The sequence below is a fragment of the Pelophylax lessonae genome (assembly GCF_965119305.1).
Source record: "Pelophylax lessonae genome assembly, chromosome: 10".
NCBI lineage: Eukaryota > Metazoa > Chordata > Amphibia > Anura > Ranidae > Pelophylax > Pelophylax lessonae.
Genome location: NC_138777.1, coordinates 45068369 through 45092641, shown reverse-complemented (window position 1 = coordinate 45092641; position 24273 = coordinate 45068369). Strand labels below are relative to the sequence as shown.

Sequence of the window (24273 nt, the reverse complement as noted above, 5' to 3'; positions counted from 1 at the left end):
CAGATCGAACGATTTCCTGTGAATTGGGTGAGGGCGCCCCATCAGGCCGCACTGTTGCGGGCCGCAGAACCGGATTGGCCGGACTTTTGCTTACCTGCCCACGGCTTCTTGCGGGAGCCTTGACCCTTGGACGGCTTGCCCCAAAGTGTGACCGAAAGGCACGAAAGGACCCCTGAGGGGGCCGAAAGAAAGCATTCTTTTTTCCAGGAGCCGTCTCAGTCTTGTGGGATTGAGGTAAGAGCGTGCTCTTACCCCCCGTGACCCCTTTAATTAGGGCATCCAGGGATTCGCCAAAAAGGCGAGATCCATCAAAAGGCAGATTGGCCAAGGTCTTACGTGAAGATTGATCCACAGACCAACACTTCAACCAAACCAGGCGGCGAGATAACACCGCCACACTGTGTACACGTGCAGCCAACGGAACCATATCCAGGTCCGCATCACACAAATACATGACACCCTGGTGGATTTGATCCACCATATCCAAAGTCGCCTGGGGGGCAGAATCAGCCACCAGGACACGCCTAAGCACCTGCGTCCAGCTCGCGACCGCCTGGGCCGCCATAAGTGAAGCAATTAAAGCTTTTAACATAGAACCCATAATAGAATAGGTACGACGGGCAAGGGACTCCATCCTCTTGTCCGTGGCATCCCGGAACACCGGGGAGTCTTCAGCAGGAATCGCAGTGGACTTGTTCAAAACTGCTAACGCATGGTCCACCGGAGGTGGGACACACCAACGCCCATCAGTAGCGGGCGTAAAAGGATAGCGCAGCTTAAACGGTTTGCGTATATTACGCCATCGTTCTTTCACAGCGCGCTGAAAATCATCAGTGCATGGAAACATCTGCGATGATTTGCGCCTTTTCTGCGTCCCATAAGCCGCCAAGGCAGCTGGAGGACATGTTTCCTCCTCCAAACGCAGAGTTTGCTTGATAGAAGCAACCAATTCATCCATGAGTGCAAGCTCTTCAGACGAGCCAGGGGGAGAATTATCAACCCCCTCTACCTCAGCCTCCATTTCTGACCCTATAAGGTCCAGGGAGGAACGAGACCCCGATAAGGAGATCTCTGCCACAGCAGCCCCAGTACCATCACCCTCTGAAACAGAGGAAATTGAAAACTCTGGGCCTTTTAGAGGATTGAGCAACCACCAGCATTTGCACCTGAGTCGCAAGGCTAGCCACAATCGCAGCCAAATCCCCCCCCCGGGGGGGGGGGGAAACCGGAGTCCCCTGGCTTCCCACTAAATTGGCAGGAAACTAGTATTCCTGAGAATCCATGCCCTTGTAGCAGCAAAAATAAAAGGGTGACCGCCCCTTTAAGAGAGCGCTGCGATCGTAGCCCACTCACACTAGGCATCCCACACAAGGGACCCCCACAGGGACAAGTATACCAAGGCAGGATACAGGGAATAAAAAGAAATGAACCTGGAGAGATCGGTGCTGCTGCCTGCGGTGCTCCTGAAGGAAAGGAAATGCTGGCATACAGGGCGCTCTATGAAAGCCTATGGAGGCTACAAGAAAATGGCCGCCATGCATGTAAAACATGCGGCCGGAGCGATCGCAGCCAAAATGGCGCCGTTTGGCGCCGAAAACGCCGCTCCCACACCCCATGAGGGAGAAGTAAAACACACCATCTGCCCAAAAAAGGAACATGGTAAACCGCGGCAGCGGTGCTGTAATGTGCCCCAAGCATGAGAACTCAAGCCCCACAGCACACAGCCGTTCACACAGACAGAAAACTGACACAGAGTGCAGCCAGCCCCCCCTCCTGCAGCCCACAGCATGCAATGTGAGAGATAGGGAAAACGTAATAGTGTGAACACAGGGCAAGGTACACAGTCCCAGACTGACACCCCCCAGACAGACAGGTCCCCACATAAATGCACTTACCTCTTAAATGGCGTGGGGGACCCGCACAGGCGAACAAACCGCTGCACATGAGGCAGGGAGAGTCGCATCCAGGACGCATCAGAAGGTGGGTTGAGAAACCGCACAGCGACCAGTGAGGTAGCCACCTCACCTAGCATCCCTGCACGGAACAGGGATGGGTCGTTCAGATAACTCAGGAGCGATACCTGACTGAACGCTCGATGGCGGGCTGAGAAGCCACTGACCCACAGCCTGCTACCAGGGGGGTCAGCCCGAGACGCAGCCCGCATGATCCTCTTCTTCCGAAGAACTAACTAACGCTGGTAAAATAACAGCTAACAAGAAAGAGAGAAAAAACTGAAATAAAATCCAAAGAAAGGAAAGAGAGCTGAGACAAGGTGCCCCAGCACAGAAACTTCCAGCTACTCCTGACAGCTAGACAAATTAAACTGGGTTGGATACAGGAAGTGGAGGGTTATGTACTGAGGGGACCACCCCCTGGGGGTGGGATATGTTAAAAGTCTTTGTACTAACATATTCTATTGCCTAGATACTCCTACGGAATAAAGGACATAACCCCATTGGTGATGAATATGAAGTGGGCGGCGACTGTCGGAGGACGTAAGAGAAACGAGTTTTAAACAGCTTTCCCATCATGCTACTCTTTCCTCCTCTGCAGAAAGAAGCAGTGAGGGATGACTTGTAATGTAATGGAAGTTACAGATGAGCAAAGTGATAGTGTGTCCGGATGGTGCATCATGATACATTGGTAACACTAAATAAATATGGGCAGAAAGGGGAACATTAATCAGTTTTGCCACACAAAAATTCACTGCTATACAGGAGTAGTGAGACAGATTGTACAACAGTTTTTCTACAAGCTTTTCAGAATTTTTGAATTCTTCCCTCTGCCGCTGTAAAGTAGCTATGTGACCATTTAAAACCTGACCACTTCTAATTGTGCTTCTGTTTAGAGTGAATATTTGTGTCACCTTTAGAGCCCATTCACATTGAGGCGACACGACTTCGGGGGGCGACCTGTGAAGTCGCGTGCACCGCGACTTCGGCGCGAATTGCAGGGACTTCACATAATGGAAGTCTATGCAAGTCGCCCGGAGGTTGCCCCAAAGTAGTACAGGACCCTTTTTCTAAGTCGGAGCAACTTGTGTCGCTCCTATTAGAACGGGTCCTGTACTACTCAATGGACCGCGACTTGTCAGGCTGATGTGAATGGGCTCTTAGTGATAAATTTGTCTGATAATTTAGCAAATCTTGTTGGCTTCCAAAGATTAAAAGTAGCAGGGATCATAAATACATAGGTAAAATGCTGCATAGACTTAGCAAAATGAGGGGCCGCCTGATGTGCATTATTGCGTCGCTAATTTGATTGGTAAGTGTCCCCCGTATTGGTCAGAACTTTAATGCTTGTAATAAGTAAGGGTTACACACCGCTGTAATTTGTTAGTAATACTGTACTGTTAAAGGAAAGTAGGAGAGATGAACTATGTGTGTACTTGGTTCTTCCAGAGATGGACGTCCCACTGCATTTCTTGGTGTGTGAAGTCATAATATTAGCAATTTAAACTAGACAGCCATTTCATCTGAGGGAAATTCTGAAAACATGACCTGTTGGGGGTACTTGAGGACTGGAGTTGAGAAACTTTGCTTTAGGTCACAAAGCTCCTTTTAACAAAATAGGAAATGATGGTAAACCATAATGGTAACATGAGATTATTTATTTTTCATTTTGTCTTCCAGCTTCAAGTTTGGTCGAAAGATATTTTACGCAAATTACCTGAGTGAATTGGATGAAATTGTCAAGTTGAAACAGTTGGGGATTCCAAAAACTGTACTAGAGTAAGAATTTTGGACATATCTGAGCTGAAAACCGTGAGCTTCAGGTCTTCTAAATACATTGAGAAGATTTAGGAAATGTTTTCCTGCAGATCTTTCAGCCAACTTTTGTCCTGTATATTTTGATACAGGCCATTTTGTCACACTTGTCAACATTGTTCTTATTGAAGTCTGCTTTATTATAACTGTATGATCAGGCCTAGGGTTACAGTAGGAAATTATGCCCCCGCAGCATCCCCATAAGGGTCCATATAAATTTGCAAAGTGTTTTTACTCCAGTGCATTAAACTTTTTTGCTGTTGGAAGCATATTCAATACAACAGGCTGATTACAATCTGTGCAGGCTTCTGGGAAAGACCGACTGTTACAGGAGCAGGGGGATAATGAAAAATCTAGACTATAGATGGAGTTTTGCCATGGTTTCCAGGAATAGAATTTACATTTTTTGGCAGCAATAGATCATTACTGGCTGTAGGTTGAAATAGAATAGTTATTTAAATTGCAGGAAAAGAAACCGCATTTAAAGACTTGAACTGCAGGCAAATGGCTAAAAAGAAAACGGAAGTACATGACTTAGAAATATGTTGCATGCCAAAGTATTTAGGATTCTGTTCAGCTAGATCTGTGATCCAGACATTACTTCTACAGCATACCCAGGTCCTAACCTCTTTGAGAGGTCTCTGCAGACTGTAGTGTAGCTGAGCAGTACAACCTGATTCAGGACTCTCCCCGATCTGTGATGGACAAGGAAGAAGTAGAAGCACACATTATAACTCCACTCGTAGTCATGACCAGCTTAAAATGCTACCCTTCTCTTTCCCAGCCTGAGTGGTGCTGTGAAGGGGATTTCGGGAAAATTCTAGCAAGTGAGATTCGGGCAAGTGCTATTGCCAGTTGAATGTAAAAATACATATGGTTATCCTTTTTTTTTATGAGTGCATAATTGGATTGAGCAGTTTTTTATATGCTTAATTTCTGCCACCTTTTGATGCAGGCTCAACAAGATCATAGATTCCTGGTGCCCAACATACATCCCGAGGGCCATGTTCGGCCCTTTGGTGTTTGAAGTTTGACCATTGAGCTCCAGCAGTCATTAGTCACAGCTTTGATTTGTAAAGGATGCGTTTTATAACCGTAACCTCTAGCAGTTTTAATGCAACGTGTCCCTAGTCTCTGGCTGTCTCCTACCCAAGACTTCTGCCTTCAGCCACTCCTGTAGAACAGTCACTATCCATTTCCTATACCTTTTTTTTGAGTTGAGAATTTTTTTTTTTTTTAACAAGCACAGCTAGCCAATGTTTAAAAATTCCAGTGTTGGTATTCAGCACTTTCCCTAGTTAAAGCGGTTTTATCCTAAAAAAAAAAAAAAAAAAAACCCCTTGCAGGACAAAGGCATCATGAGCTAGTATGCATCGCATATTAGCTCATTATGAAATACTTGCCTTAGAACGAAGCCCGGACACCGCTGAGGCAGCTGACATCTTCCCCCGGGGTCTCTTCCGGTTTTGACGGCTCCGGTGCTGTGAGTGGCCAGAGCCGCGATGAAGTCACTCGCGCGCATGTGCACGGGAGTTCACTTTCCTTCAAAGGAGCTCTGAAGGTCCGGCGGACCTTCAGAGCGCATGCGCAGCTGGTGTCAGTAGCTGCATGCAGGGCGAATATCTCTTAAGTATCTTTTCATGTATGTGCATGGTTACGACTAAGCGGACGTTTATCCGTGAAACGCGTCAACTACTATGCTTTTCCCCTGTCTCTGACTATATTATGGACTGTATCTTGGATTGATTTTATTTCTTGGATCTAAATAAACGGATTTTATACTTTTGTACCTTCAAGTGGGAGTGAGGCTGCCTTTCTCTCTATACAACACAGCTGTTTGGACTGCGGATCCTAGCTGCACCTTGCTTTGATGGTCGGGATTGTTTTCTCACCTGAGCGGTTCTCTTGTTTCTTTTGCTGATTTGTGAATATCTCTTAAACCGTGCCGGTTTAGGAGATATTAATTTTACCTACAGGTAAGCCTTATTATAGGCTTACCTGTAGGTAAAAGATAGAAGCGGAGTATTCTACCGCTTTAAAGTTTCCTAACTGAGGGAGCCCTAAGCCTAGTACTCACGGGCTAAATGTTGGGCAGTTCAAAAGAAACTGGACAACATTCGGCCCCTGTGTACTGGAGTTGGTCTGACAGTAGCCGGCCGTTCGGCCGGCTTCTGTTCGAAGGGGCATGACCGGAAAAAAAGGTCTTCCAATCAGCTCCTGATCAGCGCTCTCAGACAATGGCTGAGAGCGCTGACAGGAGTGTTCTGGCATGGGGGAACATTTCTTTACTTTATAGAAAAAGAAAGTTGAAAATCACCTGATGTTTGAGGGGTTATATACTCGCTGAATCACCATTAAGGTGTGGTATGTGCTAAAAAAAAAATAGGCTTATAAAGGGGAGGGGTGACAGCTGAAGAACCAGACTGTCAAAAAGGAGGCAATAATCTACCATTCAGTTTAGTATGCAAAAATGTTTATTGAAGCTAGACCAAGGTGAGCTACCAGCTCGGTGCCATAATCCAAATATACATAGAAAAGGAGAGATGTTTGCTGGAAACCAACCAAACATAGAAAAAAGCTGGACTTTGAGGCACATCATAAGATAGACTCAATATGCATAATTGTTAAAAGAAAATATTTTTTTATTACAAACATTTTAAAATTTACAGAGTTGGGGATATATACAGCCTCCACACTCAGTAGAGAGAGGTTTTTATCATATTATAAAAAAGAAAAAAGAGAGAAAAAGCCACATATCCTAGTAATTATAGCAATATGGAGGTATGTAGTTGTTCAGAAATTGATCAGATTGATAGTCAACCAATACTCGACTTTGTGAAGTCTGTTTAACGGTCAACGCGTTTCGTGGCAAGCTTCATCGGGACCGGCAACAATCAAGACAATTCTTCTCCATGTGAATGCAGCATGTATGGTTTTTGGGTGGACACATGGGACTGATGAAGAGGAGGGCACCATAGGCCCATGCTGTAACCAAAGGGGGTATAATCCTATTTAATTGTAGCACAGAGAGAGAGATAATTGTGTAATATGTCAGCAGGATGAAGTTTAGGCAGTTGAGTGAATATCGATAGTACATCCACCAACGTTAATTAGCTCTCCATCTCCTTAATAATATGGTTTTAGGGTATAGCTGACGCGGGTATAGATAGATTAGGGCACCTCTACACAAGTATAGTTCATGAAATAGACCCCAAGCACAAGCACTGTCAAATTACAAGAGTAAAGCTGCAGATTGAACTGTAGTGGAAGGCAGATAAGACTGGTATACTTACTGGCTGCCCAACAACTTGTGATGACATCTATGTCCGCTTCTTGCTCTATATAACTGCCGCTTCCTGCTTGCTAAATGTCGTTAACACTGCCATTACTTGACAGACTATCTACCTCTCTCCATGAAATTAGCGAACATGATGCTATTGCACTTTAATGACATTGCTCCTTGATCATTTGAATGGATTGGCTAGATTTTGAATCTATATCCAATCTTAAAGGGGTATTCCCCAGCTTGGATATCAATGAGGTATACCTCTTCTACCACACTGATTGGGGCTGTGCGAATAAACCTTTTAATAATGCAGCCTATTCATGAGGTTTAATGAATGGCAGTACTAGCCAAATTGAAGCAATCTCACCTTCCCAACTATTGGTTAGATTTCATTACTAGCTGCAGCTGTATCTCTCAATTTCAATGGGCAACAATCCGGATTGTTTTTAATATTGTTGTGGTTTGAGTGGTGTGGTTAATGTTCAATTTTTGGAAAGTTTAATCTATACAATGGACGTATATCCACGTTTATTTCAATATAATTAGCTTTAATAAACTTTTTTGCATACTAAACTGCATGGTAGAATATTGCCTACTTTTTGACAGTCTGGTTCTTCAGCTGTCACCCCCCCCCCCCCCCCCCCGCCCCGTTCTTTATATGAACTGTTTTACTTTGCTTATTCAGTGCAAAGTGACCGGCTCTCTTGACAGATCATTTTATCCCCTAACCATTTATAACTTTGCTGTGCTTCCCTGCCTTTCTCTTTGTCAAAGCCCTCAGAGATACTTGACCTATTAGGTAGCAGATATTTTTTGGGCCATTGGTCCTTTAAACTTGGTTTTCAAGAGAATATATTTTCCTGAACTTTTTCCTTTTTCTCAAGGTATGACACACTTATCCGCTCTACAATGAAGCCCCCATCAGCCAACCAGAAGACTGTTCCTCCTCGGCCGCCTCTGCCTAACCAGCAGTTTGGTGTCTCTCTGCAGCAGTAAGTATTTAGCACTTGCCGTGCCTCTGCTGTCCTTGAATCCCCACTCTTACCTCCCCCATTTTTCCATACAGGCTGAGGGAGAAGCGCCCAGGCAATGATAAGATTCCACAGGTTGTACAGGAAACAGTGAACTATCTTCGGCAGAATGGTAAGTCTGAAATCCTGTATCTCTCATGGCTTTAGCCTTTTTACAACTCATTCCTTCACATTATACAAAAGTGATTAAACTCCTGTTGGATTTTGTATAAAATCCGACATCTGATTGTTTGTTCTGTTCATCAGCGTGGTTCTTTTTAAAATAGTTGTTTCATTGTCTCTTGCCTATTTTTTAATCGCCTTAAATGATTTCTTACTGTGCATTGGCCTAGATGCCCTTATTTTCTGTGTGTTGGTAGTGTCCCAGGTGATACCTGCTTCCAGCCATCACTAATACACAAGACTACTGTCACCCAGAATAAGCATTTTTCAGTTGACCATGAATGCTAAAGAATGTCTTGCCTGTGCTCTCATTTCTGGTAAGCTTGTTTGCTTGACAGCACTGTGCGAAGCAACAGAGTCCTGTTTGGCTTACAGTGCAACCCCTTCCTCTAGCAGTCCGATGTCAGTTGTGCAGGTGAGAACAGGAAGACAAATTCAGATACATCTGCTATCCATAATATATTTTACTGACAGATGTATGACTCCTATAAATGCACTAGATCTCTGGCCTTGTTGATTTATATTATCACTGAATTCCTTAGTGAATTCTAATCCTTACAGTTTATTCTGATATAAGATGTTCTTCTCAGGCTCAGTCTATATTGCTGATGTTCTTGTACAAATCCAAGGCCGGCCATAGACTGTTTGAATTTTGGCCTGTTCAGCAGGAACCAGCTGAGATTTGAACTGTGTATGGGCAGACTAAATGTACCAAGTTATTCGATCAATTAACTTGGGTACAACCAGCCTGCTGGATCCTACATGCTATTATCGCTTGCGGCTGGTATAACCGCTTGCATAAATCACTTCTCCCGGTGGGTACGGCTTCCGTCGCCCCACCCCAAGGACAATACAATGAAGGGAGGGATTCCCCTGTCAACGCTGTCTGAACCTGTGGTTGCGAAAAAAAAAATTGTATTGTGTATGCCTTGCACAACATTCCTTCTTGCTTTCACATGTGATACATCGACGCCTCTGAAGCTGGGTATTCTCTCACTATAGCAGATCTCCCTACAGCCTGAGCATGGCTGCGTTTTATCTTCAGGCTGAGGCTTTATTTTGTCAATAAAGTCTGCAATTGTCATAGGTGACATTGTGATTGCTTGATCAGTAATGACTCAGATTGGTTTTCAATTGTCAGTAGGGCCTGAGCCGTCTGTGGATTGAGAGCCAGCAACTCTGCAAAATGTTGGCTGCTGGCTATAAAAGGGGACCTTTATTTAAGATATGCCAATATATCTGTATTGTCCTGGGAAATGTTGATAGACTGATTGCAGGAAGGGGTTATTGCTGGCTTTTTCTTCAGGGTGAGTAGAATAATTTGTTGATCTATTTCTGTGGGCGTGTTGAAAACATTGTTCTGTGTCTGTCCAGCCAAATGGCAGGAAATGGGTCCTTATCACTCTTCAGGGTTAAGATGCAATTTCCTTTCAAATCTTAAAAACATGCCATTCAAACTCATAGCACTGTATTTCGGTATGAGGATCTGCTGTACGTTCTTGTCTGTCACAGTACATAAATAGTTACTTCTACCACAGAGGATCTGAGAGGACTGCCAATTTTTTTTTCTTTAACCATCAAAAATAGAATTAATGGGCAGACTGGAGAATATGGGTATCCAGTGAAGTCCAATATCTTACATTTTGTCTTTGGGCAGACGCTTAATACGCTGGAACATTGCCAGGGTTACAATCGATTTGGCCACATTTAAAGGTGGTTAAAGCAAAACCCCAGTCAAGCTGTTAGAATCACAGTTTAAAAAAAGACCTTGCCACTTACCCTGAGCCTATCTGTCCTTAGGCCATCACATGTCTGCCTATAGATATGGGTGTGTCAGTCCCACCATATAGGGTGACTCTAGCTCACTTTCAACTAACAGGTTGGGGGCTACTCGCAGTGTAAGTACTGAAGATGCAGACATCTGTAGCCTAAAACCATGTTTCCTTTGATGTTATGCCTTGTACACACGCAACGATTGTTGGCTGTGAATTTTCGGCCAACGTCCGATCGGCAGATTATCGGCTTGTTAGTATAATGATTCTGACAACCGACTGCGACTTTTCGGCCGAACAAAATCTGGTCTGCATGCTATAAAATTTTTGTTGGTCGTCAACAGAACGGCCGATTTTCCGTCAGTCCGTACAGATTTCGGCAGACAAAAATCAGATGAGCAAGACTGGGCATGCTCAGAGAAGAAAAAACACACGGAAAGTAAACTAGCACATGACATCACTTCTGAAGTTGGTTGTTGTTGGCTGAGAATTTGTGTGCAGTCTAGAGCACATTTCAACCAACACTGGACAAAAGACAGCCGATCGGTCGGCCGATAATCGTTGCGTGTGTACGAGGCATTAGTCTCTCCTCCCCAGTTTAGTCCTCTTTAACTCTGTCAGGTGTGGCTGGGTCCTCTACCCTCTCAGGTGAGGTTTTTTTACAACGGTCATACAAGATTTTATGAACTAAATTACACAGCTATTTGCTGACTCTGATTAGAGGCCACAAACGCACTCCTGCACCTTCTCCGCCTGTTTTAAAGTTAAAAAAAAAAAGCCAACTACAAGAGTGGTGGAGGATGCACCTTCCTTTTAAACACCCAACCAATAAATTATTGGAAGCCCCTTCTGGGGCTTTCTTCTCCTGGCAGGTCCCATCCTGCACCTGATTTTGACTGTGACGTAGCTTTGCCAAACCATGTCTGACTGGTCAAAATTTTTGAAAAAACCATCATCTAATCACTGCTGTGGTGGAACCTTTGCTTGTTGAATGCGCTGAGAAGATGGCTGTAGAGTAAAATTTCAGCTGTGATGGTTTGCCGAAAGCCTGGCATCTTATCTCTCGCATGTGCCTTGTGTCAGTGCATATGCGTTTGGCACTTTGGTTAGTGCTGGAATGTGGGACCACTGTTCAAGAAGCATTTGATACACATGGTGTATGAGGGACAAATCTTTGTAGCCCAGTTTAAATATCGTATGAGGGACAAAATCTCTTTAGCCCGATTTATATATCATCAAGGATGCCACTGTTTTCAAAAAGATTGATTCCTTTTATTTTTTGTCATTGGGTTTCCCCCTTTTTCATGTTAAAACTCACTCTACTAGATCTGCGAGCACATCTTAGGCTTTTCAGCATCAGGCAACTGTCTCCCAGACGTGTAAGGCTGCCACCTCATCTTGCGTTCAAATGTTCTGAAAGTTCTACCAGGTGGAAACATCTTGTATTTGACCCAGCTTTTCTTTTGTTCTCACATATTGATTTTCTTGTGACACTCAAAGTATTATAATTGTATTGTGTTTGGTATGATAAATCCATGTTACAATTATCCTTTGTGCTGACATCTGCCTCTATCACCTACAATGTCAAAAAATAGAGGAGCGGGCTTGTTTGCATGCTTTAACCTTTCACCCTTTGACCTTGCAGCTCTTGAAACTGAGGGGATATTTCGGAGGTCGGCCAGCACTCAAGTGGTGCGGGAAATTCAGCAGAAATACAACACTGGTGAGAATAATATGTTTTTTTTTGTTTCTAGAGTTTAATAGAACACTTTAAATGCATATACAGAATAGAGTTAGTTGATAGATTGTATGCCAAAGAATAACAAAAACAAATCATGCTCCCTAGATGCTATAAAGACAGATAAAAAAACACAGTGCTAAAGAATAGCAATGCATGTACAGCAGGACAAAAATACAGCCTAACAGCAAAAAGTAGGTCCAAATATATGTTTTTAATTGAAACAAGTTGTGTTTGTGTATTCTAAGAGATCAATGATACAGGCAAGCTTGCTAGAGCTGTACTCGTAGATGGCAAGAGTTTCAGAGAAGGAAACGCTATAAGCCTTTTGTGCCCATTCACACTACCGCGACTTGTCAGGCGACTGGTCAACCTGACAAGTCGCGGTCCATGCAGTGCTACGGGAACCGTTCTAATAGGAGCGACTCAAATCGCTCCGACTTAGAAAGTAGTTCCTGTACTACTTCGGGGCGACATCGGAGCGACATGCATTGACATTCATTATATGAAGTCCGTGCAAGTTGCGCCGAAGTCGCGGTGCACGCGACTTCACAGGTCGCCCCCGAAGTCGTGCCGTGGTAGTGTGAACCGGCACTCTGTGTTTTGTTTATTGTATTATGTTTATTTTATTAATACTATAAATGTATCTGGCAATTTAGGCTCCGTTCACATCTAGGCTTTTTGGGGCGTTTTTCTGCTCTAGGATCAGCTCTCAAAACGCCCAACAAGACAAATCCTATTCATTTCAATGGCCCCTGTTCACATCTGAGCGTTTTGACGCTGTATACAAAACGCCCAACGCTCAAAAAAGTACATGAGCTTCTTTTTGGGCAGATTACAGGCGTTTTCCATTGATCTCTATTCAATCTAAAAACGCCTGCACAAAAATCGCGGTAAAAATCGCGGTAAAATCGCGGTAAAAAAACGCCGCAAAAATCGCGGTAAAAAACGCGCGAAAAACGCTACGCTCAGGTGTGAATGTAGCCTTATAGTATTGAGCAAATACATATTGTTGTCTTTAAGCTGCGGTCCGGTGCCATTTGCAGCCAAAAACATTTTTTAAAATGCAGCTTCCAGCCTGCACGTCATAAAAGAAGCAGAAGAGTGCCTCTTAGTGTAATATTTATTGAACACATCAAGCATCCAGCCAAATTAGGACTCATATGAGAATAAAGGTAAACAGGCTCATCTGTAGGTGACAATCTGATGAAAGGATTAATCCGCACCTCCAATCCCAGAAGGTGTAACACTGCGGTAGGGTAGGGAACTTTCCAGCAAGTCTGAGTCGTTCCGAGTTGAAGCTAGATGGATGGTGGCTTGGAGCGCAATGCCAATGGTCGTGTGACGTCACCCGAGGGGAAGGAAAACCACAATGCGAGCATGAGCGAGGCTTCGTACAGGGCATGCGCGCTCCTTAAGTGATGCGGGGATGGGGGAGAGCCGAGTTTAAATAATCAAAGTGGCAGCATATTAACCTCTACTAATTAAATTGATTATTGTTCACAAGGAAACAAACAATACATCAGCACAATTAGAATACATAATAATAAAGAGACATATGAAAACTAGGTATTCAAATGAAAAAAGCAATATCACAAATTAACATATATTAACACATATTTATTGAATATTTGGAAAATTATAAAGGGATATTTTAGAGTCCCTCTGCGCAATGTATATGAAAATATGTTGAAGCATATAACAGATAAATTTTTGAAAAAAATAAGAGTATTAAGGAATCACTCTATACTATATGTATTTTAGAAATATATATACACCTCTATATTAAGTTGTCTTATATTGGGCAAGAAAGTAATCTGATGTATAATATATATAGCAAGGGACTTATAGTGAAATGTTAAATAACATACTAGAAAAGAAGTGTATTAAACTTTTATATATTATGTATCATAACCTCAACTGATACAGTGAGAAGTCTTGAGGTAAGTGAGGCTATATAGTCTATATGTATAACAATCTATATCTGACTAATACCTGAAAGGATGAAATGAAAATATAAATAAATGCTGAGGTATATATGGTAGCTATAAGATGGTACTAATTTCTAATTCCTCATTTAAGCCATTAGTTGCAAGAGTGTCCAGGGTATAGATCCAAAACGTTTTGCGCTAGCCTAATCCTGGAGAAACGTTCTGCTTCTGATAGATTTTTTGGAATGGCTTCACTAATCCAGACCTGAAGACCTGTCGTGGATTTATTATGGAACTCCAAGAAATGTCATGGGATGCTATGTTTATCACAGCCACAATAGGTCTTCGCCCTTAGTGATTGGTTTTTACCCTTTTCCTGTTTAACAGGAAATTCACTCTGTGGACTTTTATGGACTTTCCCCTCTCATACTTTTAATAGTTATCCTGTGCGCTAGCATTTTAACCCTTTTTGTCCAGCCTGCATGTGATCACTATGTCATAGCTGATGTAGAAATTACCTAATTGAGGAGCCTTCTCATTGCTTCATAATTGTTAGTGTGAGCCAGAGCTGTCAGTAAAAGCCAGGTTTGAGAGCTAGCAACGTGTTCCTTAAGCACACGACATGGTGCAGTGGAACATTCTACAGACTGTGTCTGGGTAGCACTTAAAAAAAAAATGCACCCGTGCTGAAACTTGTTTTTAGAGGGTTTCCCCTATATAAACTCCCCCCCATTATACTAGATAGACAGTATACACTGTAGCCTAATGAGAGTTAGTTTTGCTAACCAGGACCATGGGAAACATGGATGATCCTCTGTTTTATTATGCTAACACAGGGCTTTACATTCTCCTAGGGCAGTGATGGCGAACCTTGGCACCCCAGATGTTTTGGAACTACATTTCCCATGATGCTCATGAACTCTGCAATGTACTTGAGCATCATGGTTAATGTAGTTCCAAAACATCTGGGGTGCCAAGGTTCCCCATCACTGTCCTTGGGAATGCAGATAAATATTATTCAGGTTGGTTTTGATGGTTATCTCACTCCTCCATGCCCCCTTTTTTTTTTTTTTTCAGGTTATGTCAGATTGGCACCAGCCAGAACAACTTATGACATAAAGTTAACTGTTTTTTTACCTGCCCAAGCTTTTTTTTTTTTTTTTTCACCCGTCCGCAACAATCATCAGCTAGTAAACCTATATCAACACACTAAGGATTCATGGAATCAGCATTGGAGATTTAAATTGTATTATTATGGCAGAAGCCCCTATTTAGCTTCCGGACATGTCACAGTCCAGGCTCCTTGGGTTGGCTGCCATTTCTTTAGAGCTAGTTCACACCACAATCCCCATGTTGTTGTGTTTTTTTGTTTTTTTTTAAAGTGAGGCAGTTTTATCTAATTGAACAATTTTCCATGGTTTAAATACATACAAGACCCTATGTATCACAGATTTAAAGAAAAATCGAGGAATAACAAACTAGATATACAAAGGATATACATCCAGAGTAAAAGAGAAGACCTCATGCAATCCAGAGTGGTACAAAATATTACAGTATAGAATCGCATCCAAGCAAGAACAATTCCTCCGCTAAGAAATAAATGCACATAGAGGTTGCGATTTGTTAACGAAATTCAAATAGAAATACAAACGTAAGGTCCGTGTATCTTTGGTTTTAGATGGGGGTCTGATAATAAAAATAAACAGTTTGCAAAAAGTTATTTTATCACGTTACAAAAATCGCATTTTAAAATGTCTTAACTTCTTAAATTACTTTCTCTCTTTTGTGACTCAGGAACTCCCATTAGTTTCCAAGAGTACAATGATGTTCACCTGACAGCAGTTATTCTCAAGACATTCCTCCGAGAGCTGCCAGACCCACTGCTGACCTTTAACCTTTACAGCTATGTTGTGGAATTCTCCAGTAAGTTATTTTTTTTTTTTAACTTTCCAGTACTAAGAATATGGGCAGGGCAATGAAAATTGTAGCCTTTACCCCGTGTGGGTCCCCGAGGTAATGACCCTTCTGCTATTGCAGTTTAGAAGTTTTACTTGACCAGGCCTGTTTAGTATCTCTAGTTTATTGCTACCTTACCTTCTGTTGATCAGTCTATAGCAGGGGTCTCCAAAATGTGGCCTGGGGGCCAGATACGGCCCTTTGGTTGCCTTAATCTGGGCCTTGGGGCACTATTCATCCCACTGATATGAAACCCTATTCTGCTCTCTGACACCAAAAATGGGGCATAATTCTTGCCACCGACATCAATAATGGGGTGCCATTTCTCCCACTGATACCAACAATGGGGCATTATTCCTCCTCCTAACGCCAAAGATGGGGCACTGTTGACTCCCACTGATGCCATAAAAATGTTCTAATCTCACTGGCCACAGTCCGGCCCCCCCTAAAGTTTGAAGGACAGTATACTTTTTGTTTCCAAAGTTTGAAGACCCCTGGTCTATAGCCTTTCCTCATGCTCTCCTAGTTGTATGATCCTGGAGGAGATGATTGAGGGCTTCTTTAACCACTTCCATACCGGGCCGTTTCTGGTACTCCACTCCTACATGTAAAAATCATAATTTTTTGCTAGAAATTTACTCAGAACCCCCAAATATTCTATCTATCTAAAAAAAAAATATATATATATATATATAATGTGCATGTATGTGTATATATAATTTTTTTTTTTTAGCAAAGACCCTAGGGAATACAATGGCGGTCATTGCACCTTTTTATGTCTCACAATATTTGCGCAGAAATTTTTCAAATGCAGATTTTTTGGGAAAACAGTATTATGAATTAAAAAAACAAAACACTAAAGTTAGCCCAATTTTTTTGTATAATGTGAAAAAAGATGCTACGCCGATCAAATAGATACCCAACATGTCACGCTTTAAATTTTGCGCACACTCGTGGAATGACCCCAAACTTCGGTACTTAAAAATCTCCATAGGCAACGCTTTCAAAATGTTTACAGTTTACCAGTTTAGACTTACAGAGGAGGTCTTAGACTAGAATTGTTGCTCTTGCTCTAACCTTCACAGTGATAACTCGCATGTATGGATTGAACGCAGTTTGCATATGTGGCCGCGAAGTACGCTTGCGTTCGCTTCTGCATGCGAGCACCTGGGGATGGGGGGCACTTCACATTTTTTTCTTCAATTGTTTATTTTATTTTTGTTTTTACACTTTCCCTTTTTTAACTTTTTTTTTTTTTTTTTTTTTTTTATCACTTTAAGAGCCGGTTCACATTGCAGCGACCCGACTTGCCGGCGCGACCTCGGAGCGGCCGGCACGGACTTCATATCATTGAAGTCAATGCAGGTCGCTCCAGGTCGCCCCAAAGAAGCTCAGGACCCTTTTTCTAAGTCGGAGCGACTTGTGTCGCTCCTATTAGAACAGGTCCTGTGCTAATCTATGGCAGGCGACCCACGGCGACTTGTCAGTCGACCAGGTCGCCTGACAAGTCGCCCCAGTGTGAACCGGCTCTTATTCCTATAACAAGGAATGTAAACATCCCTTGAAATAGGAATAATGCTTGACAGGTCCTCTTTATGGGGAGATCTGGAGTCAATAAGACCTCCGATCTCTCCTACAGGCTTGAAAGCCTGAAACAAGATATCGGCTATCCAGCAACTGCCAGTCTGGGGCATGACGTCATCCCGTTGTGCCCGGGCCTACGAGAGTTATAGAGAATACCGGGGACCATCTGGTCCTCTGCAGACTCTATGGTTTGCTTCCACCGCCAACGGATTCCTTCGGCTCGCCAATCGCACAGGTGAGCTGGTAGAAGCACCGGAGGGCAGCAGGAGGGGGGGGTGTCCCCTCCCACCGCCTGTAAGAACGATCAAGTGACTTAACAGCAGCTATGATTGTTGTTATGGTGCAGCTGCAGGCATCATTCAGATCTCCCCACTTAAAGCCCTTGACGTCATATGACATTCAGCAGTAAGGAAGTGGTAAAAGTTACCCCAATAATTGTATTTACAGTTTGGTGTGCAGAAGGGAAAGGTTTGACTTTTGTTTTGTGTTTAGCACTTTCTTTTGCCCCTTTAGTAAAATGTTCCCACTTTTCCAACCCCTCCATGCCAGCTGTGAAAGGCAATGTTGGTTGGAGCTTTATTGATCTGGTTTTACACAACATTCAGAGATGAGACAATTTACTTTAAAATAAGCCCAATTATGTTACTAATGCTAAACTATTCTAGATATGCAATTTTATTAAAAAAAAAAAAAAAAAAAGCATCATTCCTTTTAATGGCACCATGCATTGTCCATTGCTAATAACACCATGCATACAATGTTCTAATGACATGAATTGTTAACCCAACCTCTGTGTGCAGGTATAGAGCCAGAGAAGCAAGTGGAATCCACTCGTGAAATTCTGAAGACTTTGCCTGAGGAAAACTATGAGGTCCTGCGGTTCCTCACAGCGTTTCTTGTGGAGGTAAGAACCTATATTTCATCAGTATAAAGGCTTGATTCTTGGAAGCTGCTGTCACTGAGTTGATTTGTGTTCTTTACTTGGCACAATTGAGGGGCTGCATTTGACCTGCTTTTGATTGCTCTGCATTTTGTTGGATACAGCTTACTCTTTTAGGGAGCAAATCTGGACAAAAGCAGCGTCTTGTCAAATGCTGCCTTTTTCTATTTGAACGTTGCTTACGTTCGAATGGAAATAGCATTGTTTGAGTAGAACACCTGTTGATGTGAACCATAAGGGCTCATGTGTTTGGTGCCCTTTGTCACCTTAGATCAGGACTCGACAATCCCCAGGCGCCGCCAGGTCACCATGGCGATGCGAAATTTGTGTCCTGGTGCTTGGGCTCGTCAGCCCATTCACTGCCGTGGTTGCAGGCTGTAGCGTTCTGAGATTGTCTCTCTTATGCAGCCCAGAGCGTGCGCTGATAGTTTCCAGCTCCCCTCCTCCACCTCCCCTCCACACATACTGTAGAGGAGATAGAGCTGGTCAGCTTCTCTTCCTCCCGCCCTCTCTTCCTCCCGCCCTCTCTTCCTCCCGCCCTCTTCCTCCCGCCCTCTCTTCCTCCCGCCCTCTCTTCCTCCCGCCCTCTCTTCCTCCCGCCCTCTCTTCCTCCCGCCCTCTCTTCCTCCCGCCCTCTCCTCCTCCCGCCCTCTCCTCCTCCTCCCGCCCTCTCTTCCTCCCGCCCTCTCCTCTTCCTCCCGCCCTCTCCTCCTCCTCCCGCCCTTTCCTCCTCCTCCCGCCCTTTCCTCCTCCTCCCGCCCTTTCCTCCTCCTCCCGCCCTCTCCTCCTCCTCCCGCCCTCTCCTCCTCCTCCCGCCCTCTCCTCTTCCTCCCGCCCTCTCCTCTTCCTCCCGCCCTCTCCTCCTCCTCCCGCCCTCTCTTCCTCCCGCCCTCTCTTCCTCCCGCCCTCTCTTCCTCCCGCCCTCTCTTCCTCCCGCCCTCTCTTCCTCCCGCCCTCTCTTCCTCCCGCCCTCTCCTCCTCCTCCCGCCCTCTCCTCCTCCTCCCGCCCTCTCCTCCTCCTCCCGCCCTCTCCTCCTCCTCCCGCCCTCTCCTCTTCCTCCCGCCCTCTCCTCTTCCTCCCGCCCTCTCCTCTTCCTCCCGCCCTCTCCTCTTCCTCCCGCCCTCTCCTCTTCCTCCCGCCCTCTCCTCATCTTCCTCCCGCCCTCTCCTCATCCTCCTCCCGCCCTCTCCTCATCCTCCTCCCGCCCTCTCCTCATCCTCCTCCCGCCCTCTCCTCATCCTCCTCCCGCCCTCTCCTCCTGTGTTGTGATCCCAGGTGCACATGTAGCCACCAGGGCCGGTCGGATTGTGGCTTCAGCAGAGAGCACAGGCAGAAATACAGTAGCTACATATATCCTGGAGGGGTGAGAGTAAGATACAGATCCTTACAATCTGTCTCTCCTTCCAAACCTCATGCCACTTATCTGTACTACAGTTTTTTTTTTCTCCTACACCACTGTTATTTGCAACAGACTCTCTGGCAATAACCCTCTCCTTGGATGCTAGGGGAGGACTGTGCTTATCTACTCTGCTTCATTTAAGTGCTGCTTACCTAAATGGTTAAATGATTAACTCTTTACAGCTCAACATCTGCGGCTTTTGCTTCTGTTATGAACGGCATTTGTGCCTGCTTGTATATCTGGTTAACCCTTCATAGCTACCTGGGACTATATGGCTAATGCTGCCTTCTGAAATATGAAGAAAAGTGTAATTTCTGATTTATAGATCAGTCTGGATTTTGTTCATCCTGCTGACTACATTTAAGACTGACGGATTTCTTTTTTTTTTTTTTTTGTGTGTGTTCGTTTAAGTACACATGTCTCTATTGGGTTTGCTGAAGAGGCCAATGATTTTTGTCCTGCCTCCTTATGATCTATTCAATCTCTGCTGTGCTTGCTCCATCGCCCCCCCCCCCGGGAGGGGGAGCGGGTACCTGTTTTTGACAGGTACCTGTCCCCACTTCCTGGAGATTGCACCGTGGTGCGATCATTCGGAAGTTTGGGCCGCCTCCTCCTTTCCCCGCCAGCGCGCCATTCAGAAAACGCAGCGCACTTCGTGCATGCGCAGTAGGGAACTGCCGGTTTCCTTTACAGACAATGGCGGCAGCAGCACCCGAGAGCCGATGGAAACATCGGCTGGGGTGCCGACATCGCAATATTCCAGGACAGGTGGGTGTCCGAATAAAAGTCAGCAGCTACAGTATGTGTAGCTGCTGACTTTTCACTTTTAACTTTTTGCTGGGGGCGAGCAGAACTCCGCTTTAAGCAATACTTATGTGTTTTGCTCCTCCCCTAGCCTGCCATTGGATAATGAATGAAAAGCAGCAGAATAAGCTCCTCTCTCGATCACCCTACTCTCTTCTCCTGTTAGCATGTCTCTTGTAAATACATCAATTCTGCAGCGCTGCTGTATGGGGTGGGGGGGGGGGGGGATTTAATATGGAGCATGATTCTTGGATATTTTCTATTCTGCAGGGATAGATGAATAACCTCAAGGAAAGGAGATTGGAAAGTGGCCATCTGACTTCTACCCTATTTCTTTTTTGCTTTTTGCAGGTATCTGCTCGGAGCTCTGAGAATAAGATGACCAACACTAATCTGGCAGTGGTATTCGGGCCAAACCTCATGTGGGCCAAAGACGTGGCCATGACCTTAAAAGCCATTAATCCCATCAACACCTTTACCAAGTTCATGCTGGAGAACCAGAAGGAGCTGTTTGAAGAAAGTTCTTTGTAAACCAGTATGTTGTCACTGCAACACTCCGCCACTGCCAATCTGACGCCACACAGCCACCTGTGCCACAGCACTGCTCCTTTCCATTCTCTCATGTGTTTGTGTGTGACATGTTGGAGCTGGCATCTCCAACTTCAAATACAGCACAAAGACCCTTCTAAATGAATCCGCCCATGTGTCTAGTCAGTGTATGCCGCTCAGTGACAGCTGATGCCTCTGGCAGGCTAAGCACTTTTGCGTTTTGTGATTGTTGTGATGTTCAATGGCATGTTGGGTGTGAGGTGGTGTGTTGTGGTGTAAAGACCTCATATGATTGTTGAAGGGAAATCTTCTATCCCATAATACTCCTAAGCCCCTAGTTGGAATACATGTTTTTTTGACAGTTTATCTTGTGTTTTTCTTTTTTTCCCTGGAACTCCAGATTGGTGATAGCAGCCAATTCCATTATAGTGTCCACTTTTGAATTCACATTAGGAGATGAAAGATAAACGGATTGTTTGCTGGACTATCTAGAGAACTTCTCCCAAATGCTTAGTTTGGATCACAAAGCTGGAAGGCAGGGTTTAGTTGGGACTTGTCTCTGCACTACTGTTGCAGCGATTTGTAGATCATGGTAATGCCCAATGTGTACGTTTTTAAAACACAATAATGCATGTGCATTTTATGTGTTTTTTTTTTTTTCCCTGGAAATTTGGGAAAAAGTAGTCTGGTGTATGTCTTTAAAGCAGGCTTATTTAGCTAAATTACATTCCAGGTGCATCAGAGCAAAAGGTGTGCGCTCAGTTTTTTTTTTTTCTCTTTTGGGTGTGGTCTGAATAGAAAACCTATTCCCTGTCAACAAACTACAGATGAGAACCATTGCCCTTGGTGTGGAATCGGTGGTCTCTTTGCAAAGATCTGACACCTCCTATGCGCTCCTGCACCCTCTGTTCCTTGTCTTTGCAGTATTCTTTCTGGGTTTCTGCAGCCCGTAGGGGCAACAAAGCCGGTGCAAATATTGGATTAGCCGAAGATGTCTGATGGATTTTTGCCAGTGCACTTCTCTTGAGCACAGGGCTTGTTCCTTTTTTTGTCAAAACTATATCTCTGCAATAATCAAAGCTTATGTATCTTGCTGATTTGAGAGCTCTAGTTTTGACTCTGCAGGGAGTGTGGGGACCTTTGCAGAGAGACTTTGCTTACCCACGGAGAGCAAGGGTACTGTCTAATATGCTTGGTCTTTTTGAATTGTTCAGAGGCTGTTGAGCCAGACCTATAGCTATGAATTCAACAAAAGCTCATGCTCTCTGCTGATTCAAGGACTCTAGCCTCTGATTCCGCAGGGGGCATAGTTACATAGTTACATAGTAGGTGAGGTTGAATAAAGACAATAGTCCATCCAGTTCAACCTGTGTAGGTGTGTGTTGCCGTAATCATCTCACATACCCCTGAATATTCTGATCCTTGAGATGTCCTTCCAAGAGTCTTTTGAAAGCCACCATACTTCCCGCAGAAACCACCTCTTGTGGTAGAGAATTCCACAATCTTGTAGCCCTAACAGTAAAGAACCCCCCACGTTGCCTGAGGTTAAAACACTTCTCCTCTAATCGCATTGTATGCCCTCGAGTCCTCATGCAATCCCTTCGACTGAATAGCTGTTTTTCTATGCCGAGATCACCATTGAGATATTTATAAATTGCTATCATGTCCCCTCTCAGGCGTCTCTTCTCCAGGGAGAATAAATCAAGCGATTGTTGATGCTCTTCATAATTAAGGTCCTCCAATCCCCTAATTAGTTTAGTTGCCCTTCTCTGGACTCTCTCCAGCTCCAACACATCCCTCCTGAGGACTGGTGACCAGAACTGGACAGAATACTCCAGATGTGGTCGGACCAGAGTTTTATAAAGTGGAAGGATTATAGTCTTATCTCTGGAATACATCCCTTTCTTTATGCATGCTAATATTCTGCTGGCTTTGGCAGCTGCCGCTTGACATTGCATGCTATTACCTAGTCTATCATCTACCAAGACTCCCAGATCTTTCTCCATGTTGGACCTTTGCAGAGAGACCACAGCTTCCACACAGAGAGCAGGAGTCCTTCTCTGCAGCATGCAGGGGACTGGTTTTTCTACTTTCGCTGTGGCTGCTTTCTAAAGAAAACAAACTGTAAGACTTGAAACGCCTTATTGTTTTCATGCACCTGGAATGTATTTAGTTGATTTCAACTAAAAGTAATTCGGGCCATACATGGGTTGAATTCCGAACAAATTTTTCTTTTGAAAATCCGAAGTTTTGTGCGTTTTGTAATCCGATGGTGCCACCATTGATTTTGAAATTCGATCGACCAAGCCTTCAACTTCACATGTTGCTATAGGAAAGAATTTTTGTGGCCAGGAATCTTCTTTTCGTTTCAGGTCACAGCGCATGCGCATTTATTTTTCGATTCGATTTCTCACATGATTCCTCCATCATTGCTTAGAAATTTGTTTGTTTTTCAAAAAATTTCCAACATGTCTGATCACTTAAATTCGATGGCTGCACAAAAATCGACCCACTAATGGTGCAAAATTTGAATGAAAATTCTTAGCTACGAATTCTTTCTGAATTTGACCCATGTATGACCGACTTTAGATTGGGCTTTAAAATGCATTTTTACTTTTGAGCTACAAGAGGATCCGCTTGTTGTGGGACCTTCGAGTTTAGACCGAAAGTCAGAAAGTGGATAACCTATCTACTTTTCCCACTTGCTTCTGAGTGACCAAGGTGAGGAGTCATTCGCACATGAAACCTCCACCAGTCAGATGATTTATGCTTGCTGCTGCGACTCGTTGAGAGTATTACTTCTCGGAGTGCAGCTTTGCTTTCTTAGGATTGGTGGAGCTCAGCTATGAAAAAGGAGTGGGTTTTAAAGGATGGGCTACGTAAGAACCCAAGCAAATTCAATCTTCGACTGATTGCTTCAGATTTGATAAGAAGCACTGTTATTCCAGTTGATGGTTGAGTGTTCTGAGAGTGGAACCCCCACCAGCCATCAGTGGTGGAGGCGGCGGGCTGTGGAAAGGTTTTCTGCTTTCTGCCTAGATTTGGGAAAATAAATGTCAGTCTGAGCCCTTACTCTTCCAGTTCTTGTGCAGCACCTTTTTCTTCTTTCTGTCCGGAGATATTTAAGGGGGTAATCAACTTACACAGAGGTCCTGAGACTGCAGAGGGGGTACATAAATGCCCTCAACCTATAGATCACCAGACTGTATAACTTACATGCACACATCTGCCTTACATCACCATCTTCCACCTTAAGTGTGTGCGTGTGTGTGGTGTTTTTAAAGGTTTAGGCCAAAAAAATTTCAGCAGAAACCTGCCTTTTTAGGACCTCAAAATACACTTGGTTTTAAACC

At 44.1% G+C, this 24273-nt stretch overlaps 1 protein-coding gene across 4 annotated transcripts in view; it reads left to right on the top strand.

Moving 5' to 3' along the window:
- Nucleotides 1-21835, top strand: part of ARHGAP1 (Rho GTPase activating protein 1) — a 126326-nt gene extending 104491 nt beyond the window's left edge. For all 4 annotated transcript variants that reach the window (XM_082271143.1, XM_082271140.1, XM_082271141.1 and 1 more), the window contains exons 7-13: nt 3633-3731; nt 7938-8045; nt 8120-8196; nt 11664-11741; nt 15482-15610; nt 18028-18131; nt 20723-21835. In XM_082271143.1, coding sequence (XP_082127269.1) covers nt 3633-3731; nt 7938-8045; nt 8120-8196; nt 11664-11741; nt 15482-15610; nt 18028-18131; nt 20723-20902 — 775 coding nt within the window. In that variant the 3' untranslated portion in view covers nt 20903-21835. The remainder of the gene's footprint in view (nt 1-3632; nt 3732-7937; nt 8046-8119; nt 8197-11663; nt 11742-15481; nt 15611-18027; nt 18132-20722) is intronic.
- The last annotated feature ends 2438 nt before the right edge of the window (nt 21836-24273 follow it).